Source organism: Tachysurus vachellii, chromosome 20 (genome assembly GCF_030014155.1).
Source record: "Tachysurus vachellii isolate PV-2020 chromosome 20, HZAU_Pvac_v1, whole genome shotgun sequence".
Taxonomy (NCBI): domain Eukaryota; kingdom Metazoa; phylum Chordata; class Actinopteri; order Siluriformes; family Bagridae; genus Tachysurus; species Tachysurus vachellii.
Window position 1 is genome coordinate 18,536,921 of NC_083479.1, and position 22,434 is coordinate 18,559,354.

The 22,434-nt window shown below is 37.7% G+C and overlaps 1 protein-coding gene across 1 annotated transcript; it reads left to right on the plus strand.

Moving 5' to 3' along the window:
* Positions 1-701: 701 nt before the first annotated feature.
* nt5c2l1 (5'-nucleotidase, cytosolic II, like 1) lies at positions 702-16,410 on the plus strand. The gene is given in 19 exon segments (XM_060895202.1): positions 702-876; positions 3,503-3,576; positions 3,906-4,023; positions 5,132-5,227; positions 7,754-7,845; positions 8,522-8,579; positions 8,750-8,843; positions 10,039-10,092; positions 11,110-11,193; positions 11,322-11,363; positions 11,645-11,746; positions 11,870-11,936; positions 12,091-12,261; positions 13,087-13,138; positions 13,280-13,334; positions 13,420-13,596; positions 15,488-15,574; positions 15,773-15,817; positions 15,820-16,410. Coding segments are annotated over 19 exon segments (1,575 nt in total). The 5' UTR covers positions 702-808; the 3' UTR covers positions 15,859-16,410.
* Positions 16,411-22,434: the final 6,024 nt, after the last annotated feature.

The following is a 22,434-nucleotide window of genomic DNA, read 5'->3' on the forward strand; positions in this document are numbered from 1 at the left end:
ACGCCGCACACGCACACACACACACACAAACGCACGCACATTGCACGCAAGCACACACACAAACACACACGCGCACGCGCGCACATACACACACACAGCTGTATTGCACACCTTATTTTTCAATACCTCATCTCACTGCTGCTGCTACATAAGTTTGTATATGTTCACAATTGCTCTAGTTGCACAATGTACTTTATAATATACAGTATGCACACTATTCAGCACTATTGCACAATGTTGCACACATTGCACGTTATGTCCTTAGCTCTGTGTTGTTGTGTGTAGTTGTATGACGTTTTTGTGTAGCACCAGGTCCTGGAGAAACGTTGTTTCATGGAGAAACGTTGTTTCATTTCACTGTGTACTGCATCAGCTATACATGGTAGAAATGACAATGAAAGCTTATTGACACACACACACACACACACTCTCTCTCTCTCTCTCTCTCTCTCTCTCACACACACACACACACACACTCTCACACACATACACACACACACTCTCTCACACACACACATACACACACTCGCTCTCTCTCTCTCACACACACATACACACACTCTCTCTCTCTCACACACACACACTCTCTCTCTATCTCTCTCTCTCTCTCTCTCACACACACACACACACACACACACACACACAGTGGGGGTGGCCAGGGATCGTTGCACGCTAAGTGGGCGTGACCCAGGTTCACGCAGATCTGCGGCGCGGCTCGTGCGCAACGCAAACACTCAGCCAGACGTGATGCTTCTGTTTAAATAGTGCAGCTGGATGCCGAGGGTCGCAGAGACACATCTGAGACAGCATGGACAGAAACGGGGGCGAGCACGAGAACGTGGAAGTGCTCGCGGTGAAAGGAGATCTCCAGCACAGGTGAGGAAGAGACAAGACACCTGTCATTCTGTCTGTCTGTCAGTCATGGTGTGAGTTAACAGGAGAACTAGAGAGGAAAAATTATAAACATTTCTACCCCTCTGATTAATCACTCACCTTGGAATGTACTACCACTACTACTACTAATAATAATACACATTTGTTAATACTAATTATACAATATACTGTTTGCATTAAGTTGCATAGTTTTAACAGGGAACACTATTGTGGTTCTACAGAGACCTTTTAAAGGTTCCTCAGGAGGCATGAAACTAGGCAAACAAAACCTTTTACACCTCTACACTCATCTGTTTTTCACCTAAGAGTGCATTTTAGTAATCTTTAGTTATTTTAATACTATTTTTTTTTTTTTTTTTTTGCACTCTTGAAATTATTTATTTATCCAAATTGAAGTTTATTCGTATGTATTGTTTAATTTGAGTTTTTTTTTTCCTGACTGCTGATCAGGTTTTAATTTGGCACATCCTATAAGATACAGGTATGTTTATATAAGTGAATTGTACTTTAAATAAACTTTTAGACAAAAAGGCCGGAGCTGAACCACTGCTGTGTCTCTAATTTGTGAAGGCTTTAAGTTTTATAGAACCATATAACAGAATGTCGGGTATTAAGGATTAAAGGAGCAAAAGGACCACTGAAGAAGTCACTGTTTCAAAAAAAAAGCATTTTGTATAGTTTTTAAAATGTTACTGGTCATATTGTTTTATTATGTGCTTACAATATCCTAGGAAAGTGTCTGCGACATTTAGCATCTGTTTCATTTTGTTATTGTTCTTATTTATTGGATTTAAAGCCTAATATTTGAGAATACCTATTGATGAGTAACACGTGTGGAATAAGGAATATTGATTTGGCTCAGAATGTAAGGAAACAAACCTTTCAACTCTGATAATTGATTTTTCCTAAAAAATGTTCATGTGATTCGTTTACATCCTCTGTTTCCGGCTTGGTCCGTGCCTCAGCTTGAAATCTGGTGAGCTGTGTGGTTCATCTGTAATAAGCACTAACGTGTACGCTGGTCAAAAACAGCGTCTTGGCAAATCCCTGAATAATATATAATGGCATTTATAGTACTAGGAAGGTGATTCATCTTCATTACACTGGCACCGATGGCAGTGGGTACAATTTCCTGCTGGCTTCCAGAAGGTTGTAAATTCAACTCCCAGGAGTGCAAAGAGCCACTGTTGTGTCCATGTGCTTGGATTGGGTTCTGCCTCGAGTTTAATATGGGATCTGATCCTGAACAGTAGGAATAGGTTTATCTCTGCATGTGCAAGCAAAAGGTCTGAAGCTCGATTGAGTTTGCCGGGTTGACGACACTGGAGCTGTCTGGTAAAATATTAACTGTAACTCTATATGCTATGAGCTGGTCCACAGCTGTGAGTCTTCTGTCTTTAACTCCAGTCTAACAGACATCCTGATGTTTTTAATTGCTAATATCAAGAAATTGATGCATTTTATCTTAAGACCTATCCATCAACAATTCATCAGAGATGTGTGAAACTCTGTAGAGTCATGCTACTGCAGTCTGAATATTTCACCTTCTGATTTTCACATTTTGGTCATATAGACTCATGAAGTCAATGATTACGTGCTCAAATGAAATGCTGCTCCCTCGATGACGCAATTCCTTAAATACTCCTCTCACGCGAGCTGAGATGACGTCACCGTGTGCAAGGTTGTTGATAAGAACCACATGACTGCAGCGTCCTGATATGAGGCGCATTAGCGAGAGCAGAACAAGGCTGAAGTGTCAGTCTTTGCAGAATCATTGTAAACAATCTTTTTTATTAAATGTTTATAGCCATAAATGTAAGACAAGAAGTTGATATATGATCAAAGAGAGGAAAGGTTTCGGGGCGATTGAAACCACTGATTATTTATTTTGCTAATTCAACATATTTGTACTGTAGAACAAAAGTAAAGTTTTCTCAATCTCATTGTTCCATTTTAATGCTAGTTTCAGTTGTGCTAGTATAATCACAATATTTAAAATAGTTTTCCTAGGTGTGTACTTGTCTGAAGATATTCTCAGGAGTGAATTATTCTCACTTAATGACTTAGTTTAATTAAAAAGTAAAAATACTGATAAATTCAGCACTAGTCATACTTTCAGTACTCAGATTGGCATGGAGCTTTCATGGCTAATCAGTGGGTTAACAACAGCATTAATTTGCTAGCATGGCCTGCTACCTTTCCCCTTTCACTTCTAAATTTCTCATCTGCTCTTCTTGTCTGTGACTTATGAGGAAATTTAAGAAAAACAAAATAAAGGAATTGTTGTTTGCATGCTCTGAAAAACAGCATGCTAGCTAGTTAGCTGAACACACCGTGGAGACAGTTAGCTGATTTAGCTAGTTATTTATAAACTATAGACAAGTGAGATCTTTATCTTCTGTTCTTGTTTATCTTCTGTTCTATGTTTATGTTCTGTAAAGCTGCTTTGAGACAATGTCCATTGTAAAAAGCGCTATACAAATAAACTTGAATTGAATTGAATTGAGAGACTGTTATACATGCCATCAGTGATAAAACTACACCAACAAGCTTTAGGATACTTAATATTACTCCAAATGGCGTTTAACTTCGTCTTCTTTAATTCCAGGGTGTTTGTTAACAAGAGTGTGACTCTGGAGAAAATAAAGTGCTATGGCTTCGACATGGACTACACTCTCGCTGGTGAGTGCACTCATTATGCCCTGAGTGGGAGTGATAGCCTACTATCTTTTCTCTGTCAATTACAGTGACACAAACCAATCACGTGCCTCTTTGAGGTGATGTACAGTATACAGATGAGAGAGCAGTTTAAAACTTGTTAGCCTTTATGGTCCCTGATTTGTAGCTATGTGATATGTGCTATGTGACTTAAAGGAGGGGGTTTAGGTGGATTTAGAGTTAAGTGTGTTTGAGTTAAATACAGCTATAAAAGGAAGCAAGTTTAAAACTTTAACCTATTCAGCTTGAGTTTTTATCACCCTGACTGACTCTGGGTTTTTTTTCACATGCAGTATACAAATCTCCTGAATATGAAGGACTGTGTTTTGAGTTGCTGAGAGACAGACTGGTGTCCATCGGATATCCGCACGAGCTGCTGCGCTACGTGTACGACCCTTCCTTCCCCACACGGTGAGTACTGAGAGAGCTTTTTTAGACTGGGTTTCAGTCATAAAAACAACTGGGATTATGCAAAATAGCCACTGCTGGAGGCTGCGGTTTGATGAAAAACCGGTAAGAAGATGAGCGACAATACTGAGCAGGATCTATTTTTGGATGTTCTCCAACATCTATTTCTTTACTATGTGCAGATGTTTGTGGGGAAGTTGTGGCCTAATGGTTAGAGAGTTTGACTCCTAACCCTAAGGTTGTGGGTTCGAGTCTCGGGCCGGCAATACCACGACTGAGGTGCCCTTGAGCAAGGCACCGAACCCCCCCAACTGCTCCCCGGGCGCCGCAGCATAAATGGCTGCCCACTGCTCCGGTTGTGTGTTCACGGTGTGTGTGTGTGTTCACTGCTGTGTGTGTGCACTTTGTATGGGTTAAATTCAGAGAACGAATTCTGAGTATGGGTCACCGTACTTAGCTGTATGCCACGTCATGTCACATGTGAAGAAAAGGTGTGTTTAGGTATTACAACCAGTAGAAATGACATTGAACCAGGTTTAATAATCAGCATACGCCAACGATTATTTAAATTGATACATTTAGGTTAAGAGGGGGCACGGTGGCTTAGTGGTTAGCACGTTCGCCTCACACCTCCAGGGTCGGGGTCCTCCGGGTACTCCGGTTTCCTCCCCGGTCCAAAGACATGCATGGTAGGTTGATTGGCATCTCTGGAAAATTGTCCCTAGTGTGTGATTGCGTGAGTGAATGAGAGTGTGTGTGCCCTGCGATGGGTTGGCACTCCGTCCAGGGTGTATCCTGCCTTGATGCCCAATGACGCCTGAGATAGGCACAGGCTCCCCGTGACCCGAGGTAGTTCGGATAAGCGGTAGAAGATGAATGAATGAATTTAGGTTAAGTATAAGGCTTTATTCTGGGAAAAAAAATCCCTAGGAATTATCATCTGACATATCACCATTCTAAATGTCTCACTATGTCAGGATTTGATTAGCTGTGCCACTACAAACCACTGTATTTTATTGAAGACATTTCCTTAAAGACCTGCTTGTTTTGTTTTTTCATCTCTCTCTCTTTTTATTCTTCTTCATGTTTTTTTTTTTCTGCTGTTCTACAGAGGTCTGGTGTATGACTCGACCTATGGGAATCTGCTAAAAGTGGACTCGCACGGAAATGTCCTGGTGTGCACTCACGGCTTTGTTTACATGAGAGGGTGAGTGAGATCCGAGTGTGTGCTGAACGGACACGGCGTGAGTAACAGCTCCGTCAGACCTTAGTGCTGAGCTAATGGGAATATCTGACGTGAATAATGAATCTTCAGAGATGCAGCAGTGCAGCGTGAGAGAGTCAGTAAGTCAGATGGAGTTCAGGAAAAGAGTTAACATCCAGGTGCCAGATATTTTTCATAAACCTTCAGAAATACAAACCTGGAACAAAGTACTGCTGGTGTATTATCACTGTGAACACTGGATTCCTGAAGTTTTTTCAGTGTTTGAAATCATCTAGCTGTTTATTTTGGATATGTTTACGTTGTATATAATCCTCTGTGGTCCGATCAGAATTGATCGGAGTTTATGAAAGCTTAAACGGTGTCTGTGCAGGATAAACTGCTTAGGGATTTGAGAGTGAGAGCGTGTGTGTGTGTGTGTGTGTGTATGTTGCTGATTTTTCTCATTTCAATTTAAAAGTTGTTGCTCTAATTTTAATTCAGGTTGCTGAGTTTATTTCCAGATCAAATGTTTTGGTTTGTGATTTTAATCTGAAAAATATTTGTCATTATTTGAATTAGACCGTTTTTGGTTACAATCCCAGCCTGAAATCTTATAATAATAATAATAATAATAATAATAATAATAATAATAATAATAATAATAATAATAATAATAATAATTACTTATTATTATTATTATTATTATTATTATTATTATTATTATTGTTATTATTATTATTTTAAAAAGCAATTGCAAGAAAGCAATTATTATTTAAGAAAGCAATTGTGTATAAATGATTCAGTTTCTAACTTTAAAGATTTTAATTCTATTTTCAAAGTTTTTGTTCTGCTCTAATCATAATTTATAAGTATTAGAGTTGGAAGAGTTTCAGTTATAATTTTAGGTTACTAAAATAATTTTCCAAAACATTTTAATTGATCATCGAATGTGAGAATTCCAGCTGAAAGGTTGATATATGATTTGAAAGGTTTGTTTTGATTTTAATGTAATTTTAGTATTTTTTTTTTTTTTTTTTTTTTTTTTTTTTTTTTTTTTTTTTTTTAAAAAATTAGTACTTATTTGAGGGGGTTCGATTCCCGCCTCCACCTTGTGTGTGTGGCGTTTGCATGTTCTCCCCGTGCCTCGGGGGTTTCCTCCGGGTACTCCGGTTTCCTCCCCCGGTCCAAAGACATGCATGGTAGGTTGATTGGCATCTCTGGAAAATTGTCCCTAGTGTGTGATTGCGTGAGTGAATGAGAGTGTGTGTGTGCCCTGAGATGGGTTGGCACTCCGTCCAGGGTGTATCCTGCCTTGATGCCCAATGACCCCTGAGATAGGCACAGGCTCCCCGTGACCCGAGGTAGTTCGGATAAGCGGTAGAAAATGAATGAATGAGTGAATATTTACTTGAATAGTTAATAATTAAATAATGAAGCTTTTTTTAATTTTATGTATTTATTGAAAAGTTATTAAAACGATTGGGGTGAGATGCTTGCAGTCTTGTCAGGTTGATAATGGAAACTCTTTACTTTTTTATAATTTAATTTTTAATTTTTAATTAAGTCTTAATTCTGTAGCGTAGGGAGCGAGCGCTTGTGAATATTTTCTTTTTGTGAGAATTACATGTATCAGGATTGCCAGAAGTTAGTAAAAATAAGTGAAAAATAAAAAAAATAAAATTAGTAAAAATTCAATTCATTTCAATTTATTTGTATCACGCTTTTAACAATTCACGTTGTCTCAAAGCAGCTTTACAGAAGTATAGAAACCCGAAAAAAGTTTAAAGTTTAAAATTAAGGTATTATTTATCTCTAAAATATATCCTTAATGATCAAGCCTGAGGTGATGGTGGTGAGGAAAAAGTCCCTGAGATGTTATGAGGAAGAAACCTTGAGAGGAACCAGACTCAGAAGTGAACCTCATCCTCATTTGGGTGACACTGGACAGGAAATAATGTCAATGTAAATAATGTCCTTTCTACAACTGTTTGTGGTCCAGTGGAATTGTGTAAGAGCTTCTGAGGAACTAACAGGTCAGAGTCATTTCTGAGTTCATTACAGACACAACACAAAGTCTTCAAATGATCGCTGATGAAGACTCGACCAGCTTTTCAGTTTCTGGGCTTGTGGCACACGAATGCGGCTGTAAACTTCACTGAGGAGACAGTTAGATCCAGTAATTAGTACAAATCTTGATTTTGGTCCCAGTGGTGAATTTATCTTAAATGGCATCATCAGTGCACTTTAATTAGCAATACAAGGAGAATTAGCCGAAATGTGTCAGCTATCTAAAAGCCAGCGGAAAGTTCTGGAGAATCAGACATTACAGTTTATCCAAAGATCTGAAATGAAGAATATCTGCGCTATATTGGTAGTAGATGTGTTGTCTGTTCAGTTTAGTTTGATTTGTATAGCACTTTTAACAACAGACATTGTGGTAAAACACTTTTAAAGGAATATATAACTTCAGGGTATAAAATTGAAGTGTATCTCTAATGTGTGTGTGTGTGTGTGTGTGTGTGTGTGTAGAGTGGAGATTCAGGAGTACTACCCCAATGGATTCATCCAGAGAGATGACACAGCGCGATTCTACATCCTCAACACACTCTTTAACCTCTCAGGTAACAATGACACTTTCTACCTGCAGAGAAGTTTGTCGATTTCCTTCAGGACCACAGCTGAGTAGATACTGTATGGATCTCTAGTGTGTGTGTCTATGTGTGTGTGTGTGATTGTGTGTTTGTGTGTGTGATTGTGTGTGTGTGTTTGTTTGTTTGTGTGTGTGTGATTGTGTGTGTGTGATTGTGTGTGTGTTTATTTGTTTGTTTGTGTGTGTGTTTGTGTGTGATTGTGTGTGTGATTGTGTGTGTGTTTATTTGTTTGTTTGTGTGTGTTTGTGTGTGATTGTGTGTGTGTGTTTGTTTGTGTGTGTGTGTGATTGTGTGTGTGTGATTGTGTGTGTGTGTGATTGTGTGTGTGTTTATTTGTTTGTTTGTGTGTGTTTGTGTGTGATTGTGTGTGTGTTGGTACAGTATGAGTGGTAGACTAAAGGCTAAAAAATCAGTTACAAAACAACTGACATGTAAGAGGATGATTAACACACACTGTGCAGAAGGCGTGAAGGTGAACAACATGGTAGGAGTGTGGAATAAAACGCAGCGAGTTTAAATACACAAATACATCCGGTGGTCTTATGATGGTCCCATTAGTCCCAGTGTATTGAATAAACTGACTACTAACTTTAGGAATGTTTAGTTTAGTCTGCCTTCTGACTGTTTAAATGCTTTCTCAAAACAGAGACTTACCTGTACGCATGCCTCGTGGACTTCTTCACCAACACCTCCAGATACCAGAAGTGAGTGAAAGATGTTTCTGTAGCACAGAAAACACTGCTACATCCAAATCCAACATTTATCTGGAACATATTAGTTTCCTGAGATCTTTTAACACTTCAGTGAAAACGTTTGTAGCTGTCTGTCTCTAACTGTCTGTCTGTCTGTGTCTGTATGTCTGTCCTCACTGCAGCTGCCTTAAGGGATTTAAGCACGGTGACCTTTTCATGTCGTTCAAAAGCATGTTTCAGGACGTGCGAGACGCAATGAATTACATCCACGACACGGTGAGACTCCATTCAAACAGTAGCACAGGAGCTTAATGTAAGTTAAGAGGCGCTACTACTGTAGATGTCAGTTTAACATCATGCAAACATCCTCACACGTAAACAGAGGTGGGTAGAGTATCCAAAATCTGTACTCAAGTAAAAGTACAAGTACTTATGGAAATATTTACTCAAGTAAGCGTAAAATTAACAATCTTAATAGTTACTTGAGTAAGAGTAAAAAAGTATCCGATGAAAAAACTACTCAAGTAGTTAGTTACTAGTTACTACTCATCTGATTGATATGAAGCAAAAACCCTGATTTTCAAACTACTTGGAGAGCTTTCACACACCTCTCCTTAAAAGTCTCTTTATTCTGCTATTATAAAACACAGGTTGAAGTGTGTATATATATATATATATATATATATATATATATATATATATATATATATATATATATATATATATATATATAAAATGTGATTAATGGTTTAATGGTGTAAATGAATGATGTGCTGGACTAACCTGCTCTTCCTTTTAAGATTAATTTACTTTATTCTTACATTTTTTACATTTTATAAGTAAGTACATGTATTCTTTAGGTAGAGATAAAATATAATCCCGTTTTTATTTTGTATATGTTCTACACTTTAGTGAAAAAAAAATCTTAGTCAAAAAAAACTTAAGTGAGATGTCAGGATTTGCGTATAAATGCAAAACGTCTTACAGCATGCAATTCAATTTATTTTGTGGAACATGGATATGAAAATGCAGAAGCTTATAATGAACGTTTGTTCATGAACGTGTTGTTTGTAGGGTTCACAGGATTGCACGAGAGCGTATATGAGGGAAAACATTCAGACAGTGTGTGAAATGTAGTGTTACGTTAAGGTCAAAGTGCCCATAGTTACCAAACTACCATCAAATAGGCATCATTTTGACACTTACCGCTACGTGTTTTTGTAGGTTGGAGCTGGAATTCTTGTAAGCTGCGATGTCTGTTTGTTTTGGTGCACACAGAATGCATCGCATTATAAAGCTATTATTTTTTACATCTTGGAGTGAAAATATAGAATTAATTTTAGGCCACGGGTGGCATCATATGTACCACCATATAAAGGTGAACAGAACACGTCATTTCATTCCCTTTAAGCTACTGAACTGAACACACTGGACTAAAAGAAGATTGTTCTCTTGTTTTTCTGAACTACAGGGATCTCTGAAGGAGAGAACGCTGCAGGATCTGGAAAAATATGTGTTCAGGGATGTAAGTGATGATCCCTCAAGTGTGTTTAATGAGACGTAGATGTTAACTGAAGGTCTTGGTGTTGCCAAAGGTGACACTGAATCAGGGACCGTTCATCTTAGTCTCATTATTCTTCCTGATCTGCTATTAGTATTGCATCTAATTAAGGTTATTTCTAAGAAATTCTCTCTCTCTCTCTTGCTCACACTCTGTCTGTCTGTCTGTCTGTCTGTCTCTCTCTCCCCCTCCCCCCACTCTCTCTCAATCTGTCTTCCTCTCATCTTCTGTCTCTCACTCTTGACCTGTCTCCCACCCTCCCTACACCTGTCTCCCCCTCACTCTCTGTCTCTGTCTCTCTCTCTCGACCTGCGTCCACCCTCACACTCTCTCTTTCCCTCTCACCCACATTTTCTTGACCTCCCACCCCTTTCTCTCTCTCTCTCTCTCTCTCTCTCTCTCTCTCTCTCTCTCTCTCTCTCTCTCTCTCTTTTCCCCTGGGTCTTTTTCTGTCTCTGTCTCTCTGTCGACCTGTCTCCCCCTCACACTCTCTTTCCCTCTCTCCCACATTTTCTTGACCTCCCACCCCTTTCTCTCTCTCTCTCTCTCTCTCTCTCTCTCTCTCTCTCTCTCTCTCTCTCTCTCTCTCTCTCTCTCTCTCTCTTTTCCCCTGGGTCTTTTTCTGTCTCTGTCTCTCTGTCGACCTGTCTCCCCCTCACACTCTCTCTTTCCCTCTCTCCCACATTTTCTTGACCTCCCCCCTCTCTCCTTTTCTTTCTTTATCTTTTCCCTTGGTCTTTTTCTGTCTCTGTCTATCTCTCGACTTGCCCCCCTCTCTACCTAACCCCCCCCTCAACCTGTCTCCCCTTACTCTCTCGCTCTCTCTCTCTCAAATTGTCCCCCTCTTTTTCTGTCTTTTTCTGTCTCTGTCTCTTTCGACCTGTCTCCTCCCCACTCTCTCACTTCCCCTCTCCCCCTTCTATCTCTTTCTCTCGACCTGTCTTCTCCCTCACTCTTTCTTTCTCTCTCTGTCTGATCCAGCCTCGAATTCCTGTACTGCTAACCCGTATAAAGGAGGTTGCAAAGGTGTTCCTGGCCACCAACAGTGACTACAGCTACACTGAGGCAAGTGTCTCATGGGATTAGAATTAGTTTAAAGCAAGAAAAACTGACCTGGGATCTGTCCATGTAAATAAACTCACTAACTCTATAACCTGATAAATAAGATCATGTCTTTTTCTTTTTCTGAACAGGCCATCATGAGGTATTTGTTAGATTTTCCACATGGCTCGAAGGTGTGTAATCACTTTATTCGAACAATTGAATTGATTTTTTTTTTTAATTTACATTTTGACTCATATCTGATTTGACTCATATGAGTCAAATTATCTGATTCACTGAAAAGAGTAGGATAATTTGACTCATATGAGTCGACTCTTCCAACTTAAAACATAAACCTGGCTTTAGATTATACAGTAAATACACACAGTGAATGCAATTCGATTCACTTTTTATATGAGAGTATATAAACTAATGGTTCTCTGAATGAAATGAAGGCTGTATGTTTTTCTTTTAGTATCCGGAAAAGTCATGGCGGATGTTTTTTGACCTGGTGGTGGTGGACACAAGGAAGCCGCTGTTTTTTGCCGGGGGGACGGTGCTGAGACAGGTGGACACGGTAGGACTTCTCTACTGGTTCCAGTTTGTTCACCAGATTAAAGAATATATATATATGTGTGTGTGTGTGTGTGTGTGTGTGTGTGTGTGTGTGTGTGTGTGTGTGTGTGTGTGTGTTTGTCAGAACACGGGGAAGTTGAAGATAGGAACATACACAGGACACCTGCAGCATGGCACTGTCTACTCTGGAGGTAGGAAAAGTTAATTATTGAGTTTCTACAACTAATGTTGAGACTGGATTGAGGGTTGCCAGATCTACATGATTAATGCATCACAGGGATAAAACTAAAGACTCAGACACCATGACTCCTTTTACATTTACATTCCGCAATGTTTCACTGTCAGGTTCCTCAGATATCATCTGTGACTTGCTAGACGTGAAGGGGAAAGAGATCCTGTATGTAGGAGATCACATATTCGGAGACATTCTGAAGTCTAAGAAACGTCAGGGATGGAAAACCTTCCTGGTGGTGCCTGAGCTGACCAAGGAGCTGCAGGTGTGGACCGACAAACACGGTGAGTGCTCACATAGTCGGTGTTATTTCTGAAACACGCTTGAGTATCGTTATGAAATTCAGCTGGTGTTATTTTCTTATTCCATCTCAATTTGAAATAAATACACTCTTGTACATAATATTTTTTATACCCTGATAAATGCTGCTAGCATCTATATTTACTATTTTATCTCAGGGAATCCATCTTTATTTACTGCACCCTGTCTGTCTGACCAAAGACTATTTTCAGTCTTTGGTCAATTTATCATTTTATTCAAATGTATGTACAGCCCTTTGGTTGTTATAAATGTGCTTTATAGATAAAATGTACTTATTTGCTTATTATTACAGCTGCTTTTATAAAAAACGAACACGTCCTGAGGTGTAATCTGATGATCTGTTGTTATCATGTGGTTTTATCATGTGATATGTTTTGACAGGACAGAAACAGGTGGAAGGCAGCAGCAATGTTTAGAACATTTTTAGGCAGACACTTTTAATGAAATTGACTTTCAGCTGTGCAAGAATATGATCCAAGCCTGGGACTGAGTAGAGTAGAGTAGCTCTGTTACAGTGGTGCTCCAGTTTATAGGAGCAGAGAAGTTTTTTTTTATCATTAACACACATAAGAGCTGTAAGCTCAAACGAGCTAGCTGTGACTTGTTTTTAGATCACTTTTAATGTTCACTTCTGACTTCAGAATGAAAAACCCTGATGCGGTCTGATGAACATGTGTTGGACATTGATTTAGTCCTTAATGATTTAGCAGAACTTGTCTTACAGCTTGGATGTAAATTGTGTATTGGATTGTATTGAGTTATAGCAGAATTGTGTTTGCTCTTTGCAGGAATGTTTGAGGAGCTGAGGCAGCTCGATATTTACCTCGCTGAGCTTCATAAGTGAGTACGACTTGGTCACACTCTCGCTTCCATACCAAATACAACAGTACGACGTTCTGATATATGAGCTGACCAGCAGATGGCAGGAAAGTCTAACACGCAAACACACTGTGACTCATCACCTCCTTAATGTCATTCCAGGGATTCAGACTTCGGAAATGGATCGGATGCTAATCTCATCCAGAGTAAGATAAAGGTGAGACCTGCATCTTTGTGTGTGATTCTTATGATCAGTGTGGATAGGTTCAGATTTTCAGCCTGTGTGTGTGTGTGATTTACAGACGGTGACGTACGGGATGGAGCATTGTTATGGAAAGATGGGAAGTCTGTTACGCAGCGGCTCCACAAAAACCCTATTTGCCAGCCAGCTGCTGCGATACGCCGATCTCTACGCTGCGTCCTGCCTCAACCTGTTGCACTACCCCCTCATCTACCTGTTTAGAGCGCCCTTCGTCCTGGTAACTAATAATGATGATGATAATAATAATAATAATAATAATAAAGAATAACAATACAGTATATTTTCATCCAGTTCAATGCACAAATGGAGTATATTGTACCATTTTTACTGCATTTTCTGAAATGTAGGATTCTTACTACTACAGTGTCATAATTGAGTATTTTTAAAAAATATTTCATTCATTTTCTTATTTGATCTTTATTATGACCTTCATAGCAAAGGGACCAAAATAGAATAGAGTGAGTAAAAGCCATTCATTTAACAGCAAAACATTTTTTTAAACTAAAATAGTGTAATAATAATAACAATAATAATAATAATAATAATAATAATAATAATAATAATAATAGTTATTTTTATTAAACTATAATAATAGTGATGTTTTTATATGATTGATTGATGATGATTTACATATGAACTAGAACTGCCTTCATTCAGTAAATAGCTCAAAAGAGCAAAATGGAAAAAAATATTTATTTAAAAAATAATATTTTAAACTGCCTTGAAAAAAAAGCAGTTTTATTTTACACACTGGTTTATAATCTGATTTTCATTTTGCGTAACTGAGAGCTGCACTACCTGTATGAGTGAAGTGAGTACTAATGATTAAGTTCAGATCAAACTAAACTAATTAAATTATAAAAACATTTCATCCCCAAAAAGTGTTTTGAGGAACATATTTTGAGGACCATGACTCAATAGAAACATACACAGGATCATAGACTATATGGCCAAAAGTTTGTGCACCCCTGACTATCACATCGATATTTGCCTGCTAAACATCTTTCTCCAGATTTATTCCCCCTGGCTGTCATAATAAGCTCCACTCTTCTCTTCTGTGAAGGTTTTCCACTAGATGTTGGACTGTGGCTGTAGGAGTTTGTGTTCATTCAGCTACGAGAGCATTAATGAGATCAGACACTAATGCTGATGATAGAGAGAAGGTCTGGATTTCAGTCTGTGTTCCAGTTCATCCTAAAGGTGTTCAGTAGCGTTGAGTCAGAATCAGGGCTCTGTGAAGGACACTCGAGTTCAACTTTAGCACATCTTGTCTTTATGGAGCTCAGGGGCTTTGTTTACAGGAGCATAGTCATGCCGAAACAGTGTTTGAGCCTCTTAGTTCAGTGAAGACATCACAAAGACATCCTATACAATTATGTGCTTCTAACTTTGTGGCAACCTTTTGAGGAAAAACCTCATATGAATGTGATGGTCAGGGGTGCGCATACTTTTGTCCATAGAACATAAACGTACAAAAGCTGTAAATATAATAAAGAACAAAACACTTTTCACATGTACATTCACCAGGTCTCCTTTCCATGCTTTATTTGCATATTGGACGTGATTGGCTGTTACATGTTATGACACAATAACACCTACCTTTCCAGCGTTCTAATCCACTTGAAGTTCAGCCATTGCGTCTCAATAAGAATGCTTTAAAATATTAAATCATTAATACGTTTAAGGGGGCACTTTGGCTTTGTGGTTAGCACGTTTGCCTCACACCTCCAGGGTTGGGGGTTCGATTCCCGCCTCCGCCTTGTGTGTGTGGAGTTTGCATGTTCTCCTCATACCTCGGGGGTTTCCTCCGGGTACTCCGGTTTCCTCCCCCGGTCCAAAGACATGCATGTTGGGTTGATTGGCATCTCTGGAAAATTGTCCGTATTGTGTGAGTGTATGAGAGTGTGTGTGTGCCCTGCGATGGGTTTGCACTCCATCCAGGGTGTATCCTGCCTTGATGCCCGATGACGCCTGAGATAGGCACAGGCTCCCCGTGACCCGAGGTAGTTCGGATAAGCGGTAGAAAATAAATGAATGAATAATAAGTTTCCAGAGAAATGCATGTTGTTTGGATATTCAGGCTGATTGTGTATAATGTGCTTTTTCAGATGCCACATGAGTCGGCTGTGGACCCTCACACCAAAGACATATCCGGCCCGGATCTCTCAACCATCCTCCGAAACACATCCATCAAGGTGCGATACAGTGAATTCACCTCACATTCATTCCGCGGACACAATGATACTGTACTAACAATCCTAAAAAGTGTATTTTGCGCTTTGATGACATGACAAACAACAAACCAAATGATTTTTTGAATCTTGAATCCATGCTTTAGACTTTAGACTAGTGTTCTTCGTCTACATTCATCTGCTCTTTTTCTGCCTGAACAGCGGCGGTGTCAGTGTGATGGTGATAACTGTGGGCTGGAGAACTGTGAACAGAACAGGAGAACGCAGCCGTAACCACGGAGACGTGAGCGGCGCTGCTTTTGTTTTTACTTTAATTATTTCACTGTTTAACTCAAAGAACCAACACAATAAACTGCACTTTTCCAACTAGGAACAGAAAAATGTTACTTTTGCTAATTACGCCTATTAGGCACGAACCTCTCAGCATCTGTAACTCACCACTCTGGGATGTTATTAATGACGAGCTGCATTGTTGAATGAATTAATCCCTGGAGCTCTTAAATTCTGTTTGAATGAGAAGATTTTAACCCTTTGGTGATCAAAGTAACATTTAAAATGCCACATGATGGAAGGTTCGGATTATTTTCCTATAACAGCTCGACCAAGATTGACTTAAAACGAATGATTAACAATTTTCTTTTAATTATTATAAAAATTGTTTTTTTTTTTTTTGTTTGTTTATTTTTTTAAAAAGAGAATGTTGCATTTAATGTTATGGAACGTTCTTAAGACGAGTCCTGATCTCGAAGCTAGATCTAGTTTTTTCCTCACAGCCTTTCTATTTTTGTCTCTCTTGCAGTTCATAAAAAATAAATAAATTAATAAAAAAAATAAAAAAGCTTGACACGTTACTGAGAAAAACCTGAGGGCACAAAGTCCTGATGGGAAACATGAATATTACACGGCTCTGACACCGGAGACCCCTTCTATGAAGATCCATGAAACTCCACCGTATCACTTTTACTACAGAAACGATTCATTAATATAATTTTTATTAATTCATTTTACCACCATAACTACTGATGGAGAAAAATTTCTCAACACCTTCTGATCATTCAGATTTGAGATAAAGGTTATTTACGAAAAAACACACACAACTCTGGAAAAAAAAAAAATCAATGTTAACGCAATGTCAGATATTTATGATTAACAACAAATAGAATAGTGTAGTGTGACTAGCTGTTGTGGCTTGGTGTGCGTTACCAAAGAAACCATTAAGAAGACACACCGTCCTGTTGAAAGTCATCAACGTAAATGCTAAAAGAAATTCGGACATAAGGAGGTGAAGAACTGATAAGCTCAAAACTGATATAAGTTGTGAGAACACGAGATCTCGAGGAAACGAGACTGCAGAGCATTAGCTAGCTAAACAGTAAAGCTGATGATTTAGCAGTGTTTGCTAGCATGTAGCTGTTTGTTTGTTTACACAGACAGTGCCAATTTTGAACAACTGTGGAAACCAGACAAAACACCGAAGAATAACAATCCCTCAGTTCAAAATATAAAATAATCCAGAAAAGACAGAAAGTACACAAGCTCTGTAGTGAGAAAGATCAGAATTACGTCGAAATTTCAAAGGTGTAAATTGTAGACTTCTCGCTTTGTAATAAACCTTGCTAAAGACAACACCGTTACACATTCAGCTTGCAGTAAAGTGGCAAATCTTTCTCTTTCTCAAGTGAATTATGAATACAATAAAAGTACCACCTCAGTGACAGAAAACTACAAGAGAATTAATAAGAACGCATCTCCCTTTGTGCAGTCGTTTATTTTCACTCTTTGCCGTGATCGTCCTGATGGATCTTAGACGACTTCTCCGTCACAAACGTAATAGCCCCAATTACACACAAATTTCTTCCACGTTTTGCAACGGTCACCCTTAACCCGGTGTTCTTGGCATGGAGGACGGAGGACGAGCCTCAGGTTCAGATTGTTATGTGAGTAAGTGTGCGGTGTGAGAGGTGTTTATGAGCTTTAACAGACTATATGTTAACTCCCAGACATGTCCATCAAACCTTTCTGAATCGCTGTATGTACATATTTAGAGCTGCATTCATAGAGTCAAGTGATTTAGTGTTAGAGCTGCAGATTTAACATTGTTTTATTTTATTATAAATTGAAAAAAATCCTGTCAGAAATCTAACCAAAAAGTGTATACGTATATTACTTTAAATGATATATCTGTATATTTCTGCCTGAGGCCTTAAAGACACTCCCCCTCACAACTGTTCTTTATATATGTATACATACAGTATATAGCTTTAAAGACACGCTCGTATTCCTAAAGCTTTTGTTTTTTTTTTATAATTTTCTACTTTTTTTTGCACATTCCTGTTCAAACATTTCTTATTTCTTATGGCACAGTCTAAGCAAGAGATTTTCATTTCACTGCATGTTATATACTGTATATAACTGTGTGTGTGTGTGTGTGTGTCAGACGAAATCCTGAATCTTGAAACCTGTCCATTGCTTGAGCCGTTGCTTCTGAAAGTGACCACAGGTCTTTGAAACGCTTTATATAAAAGAATATTAATAATAATTATTAATATTATTATTAAGAGTCTCAGGATTTTTTCATGTTTAGATGTGCGTCATGCCACATTTCAGATAATCTTATGTATTAAAACAAAATTTACAACTTTATTCAAAGCAAATCATTTGTTTTTAACGCCGGTGTTTATATTTCTGAAAAAATTAAACGTGTTCTTACATTATTCAGACTTTAATAAAAATATTTCAACCCTATTGGATTTATTTCACAACACGTCCATTCTATTTTTTTATTTATTATGTTTTTAAAAAGATATAATATCTAAAGAGGCGACTTCGAAGTTCGAAAGAGGCGAAGTTTATGTAAAAAAGTTAATAAACTAAAACTTTAAAGATTAAAGTGTTTATAAAAATTTATAAACTCAAAGTTTTTATATTATCACCAGAGAAAAATTGGGGGAAAAAATAATAAAGATGTTTGGACACAAAATTCTATTTAATAATGTATTTATTTTAACATTATTTCTAATTTCATAATTGAACGTTATTAGCAGAAGGGGCAAAAATGATAAACATATAATTTATAGACACCCGTGTTAATCGTGTCCAATCGTGAAAATAATTATGTCCAATTCGTACATTTAAAATAATAGAAATGAGACGACTCTCTAGACAAACTAAATCAAATAGATATGAATGAATATTTCTGATATTATACTATAACTTGGTAGAATGGATTAAAGTTTTAAAAATGTGTTTTAAATGTGTTTGAGATCTCGTACTTTATTAAGGTCAAATTTCTCACATCCAGTCGCGTAGCTTCTGTCGCCTCTTTCATGAGTATTTTAAGATCTTCTATTTTTATGTGTAAGCGCTTGAGTTGTTGGGCGGTCAGGAGACATTCCCATGAATTTCTACCAGATTTTACTTTAAAGTTTTACTTTTGTACAACAGTGAGCCACGAGATAAAAGCTGGAACTAAACTGTGATTTTACAAATAACTTTAACATAAATATCTAATATCTTTAAAACCTTTTCTTAAACAGAATCCTTCTGCGTAATTATCAAGAAGTGGTGTAGATATTTTTTAGGCGGTATTTTTATTTTCTTGCACAATTTCGATCTAACGTCTAGTTTTATTCGCAGTGACATCGTGCTAATTGATCAGAATTCCATTTGTATGTGAAATATTTTGCATATGTAATGCACAAGAATTTAAAATAAAATAGAAATGTGTGTGTTATTTACGTCTAACAGCAGTGTGCATGTTGAGATGGTCTTTATTCAGTTCTGCTCTAAGATTATAAAATCCAGAACATGAAACTCGTATCATCTCTTTGGGTTTTTTAAATTTAGGAAATGTAAAAAGATCAAATTGTAAATGAACGCTCGGAGCGGATATTTAGGCGTAACGGGATATTTTAAAAGTAAGCAGCTTTGGTTTTTTTTACCTTAAACACGACACTTTTACACATGCTTTGTGTCATTTATTATAACATTGATATAATAAGAACGCTTATTAATACCACCGTTATCAGCATGTTTGATAAAAGATCCTACCCTACAGCATCTTACACACACACACACACACACACGCACACCATCGACCGTTCCTCACATTCCACAATTTCCCAGCAGCCATTTCAAACACGCCCCGACAAGCTGCATTCTTTCCCGAAGTGGCCGAGGGTGCAGCGTTCCTTCCCCTCCTCTCTTTCCCACCCTCCCTTCAGTCCTATAGATAAACCGAGTTAACATTTAACCCGACACATATCCCGTAACCTCGCCGTGCTCCCGTCCTGTTCACATTAAACTGCAACAAAAAACGTTTTCAGGATCTGAAAGAATCTGAATTTCATCTGCACAATTTTAACCAAATATTTTTCAAATTCTCATTTTTTAGACGTCGAGGGCGAATCAATCGAAAAGCCTCAAAGTGCGACATGAATTAAAGAAACGGATAAAATGTAGAAATACTGACACATTGCTCTCAACAGTGTTTTTATTTATTTATTGACTTGTATGAACACAATCCCAAAACCATAATTACATCCACCTTAATAGAAATTCAGCAGTTTGAGCTTTACAACCGAATAACAACCACAAACACAGCCAGAAATTTCCTCTTAAATCAAACTTACTATAAAGCATTTGCTTTCTTTTCTTTCAAATTCTATGCATTTTTTACATCCAGCTGTATGTTCATTTTTTATGTTGCTTTTTCTATTATAACCTCAAACCTATAATTTGGATTTGAATATAGTGAGATTTTTTGTGCGAGCATTTCTTTTTTTTAATGGGACAGTTTCGGTTTCAAATTCAACTCAGATATAAATCAAAAAGTGGAAGAGTAATATTTATAATAATAATAATAATAATGTAAAGGTATAATTTATATAGTATAAATTATATATTTTTATTTGTACACTATTTATACACGGTATAACATTTGGGGTGGCTTTAGATTTTGTTTTTTATTATTATTATCATCATTATTAAATGTCTTTTCGGATCAGATTCTTGTCTTTTATGTCTTTTCGGATCAGATTAAGGCTTACAGATCTTCAACTTTGAAGAAGCACAGGAGTTGCTTTAACACATCTCACAAAACCGTTCATTAACTTTCTTCTGCAGACGATAAAAAAAACGATAGAAGATGCTTCATTTAAGCCATCTAGATTTCATCAAAACTTCCCACAGTCAAGAGACAGGACGTGTACAGACCTGACACAGTTTTATAGTTACAGTACCTCAAGCACTTTCTCTCTCTCTCTCTTACACTTACACACACACACACACACACACACACACACACACACACTCTCTCTCTTTATGGTATATAGTTTAAGCAGACTGGGGCACATGGAGGTTGTCAATGATGCAGAGGCATTCGGCAGTCCCGCTCCGGGCCGCGTCCTCATCCCCTCCCCCATCGTCTCACACAAGTGGACTTCTCTAACCACATTCCTCTGAAAACACTAACCCTTCCCACTGCCACAACACAACAGGATCTCTCTCTCTCTCTCTCTCTCTCTCTCTCTCACACACACACACACACACACCTCTACCACTGCTAACACCAGGTGTCATCACATGACCCATGAGATCAGCAACATTTCCCAAAACGAATCACAAGGAGCTCAAATTTTTATTAAAAAAAAAATAAATAAAAAAAATAAAAATTTCCAAAAATTGTAAAAAGATTTATAGGAACTAAAAATGTGTTTCTGACCACACATTGAGTTAACCGAGTCAGCTCACATTAACCATGTAGATAAATAAATAAACCCATCACAGATAGTTGAACACAAATTGAACACTTTTATTCATTCACAAATCAAACTACAGGAACTGCAGCACGCCTCTGCTATTCTTCCACATCCTGCAGGCGGTGAGCTGAGCGCGGCCGGAGGTTAAATGCTATGACAATACTATTGCACTGCTAGAATGGATGGTACAGTAGTGCAACATCGTCAGAGCAGCTGACCTCAGCACATCAGCATGCGCGCGCCGGAGGACGCCATCTTCCCCGGGCACGCTTCCCAATGTCCCTCTACAGGTTTGGGTTTAATTTCCCACCCCGTTCCTCCAACACATAGAAACTTGATTCAACACATAAGTATGTACACACACGAAAACCAGGAATGCAACACATGGCTCTCACACAAGAATCAAGAGATTCTTGAGATCAGATCTGTGCAAATGAAAAAATCTTAATACATGATATTATCGTAGGAAGAAGAAAAAAAACAAAAAACACCATCAACAAGAAGGTGACTAAACGCTTATTGTCCCTCTATTATAACATTTATAATAAACAAACGGAAAAAAATACATTTTCCTTTATACTCATTCATTAAATATTACCAAATTGTTTAAAACAAACTTGTCCTCATGGATTTTCATGGCTGGTTAAATGTTCTAATGAAAAATATAGCAAATGTTCAACATGAAGCTTGATCTAAATTTAGATTAAACACAGAGGAGCGAGTTGATTTTCACACGAGCAAGACAATCCATATTTGATTAAAGTAATAGATATAAATATCTAAATACATCAGTTACACTGAGGGAAACTTTCACAATGTAATTTATCTAGAATCTCTAACGTGGATTTTAAGCATCAACAAAAGTCCACTTAACCAGCATTCGAAGGTCAAACTAAACGTTTTCCCTTTAGTTTCCATATTTAGACAATTTTATACATTAGAAATGAGTGAAGATTAAGATTTGTTGGTTTATTCAGTGCTGAGAGCTTGTTTGGATTTAATCTCAATCTTAAATACACTGGAATCCATTTGGTATAAGAGTTTTTACTTTTACATAATATTCATTTTAGAATCTGAGGATTTGAAAGAAAATTCTGATAATTT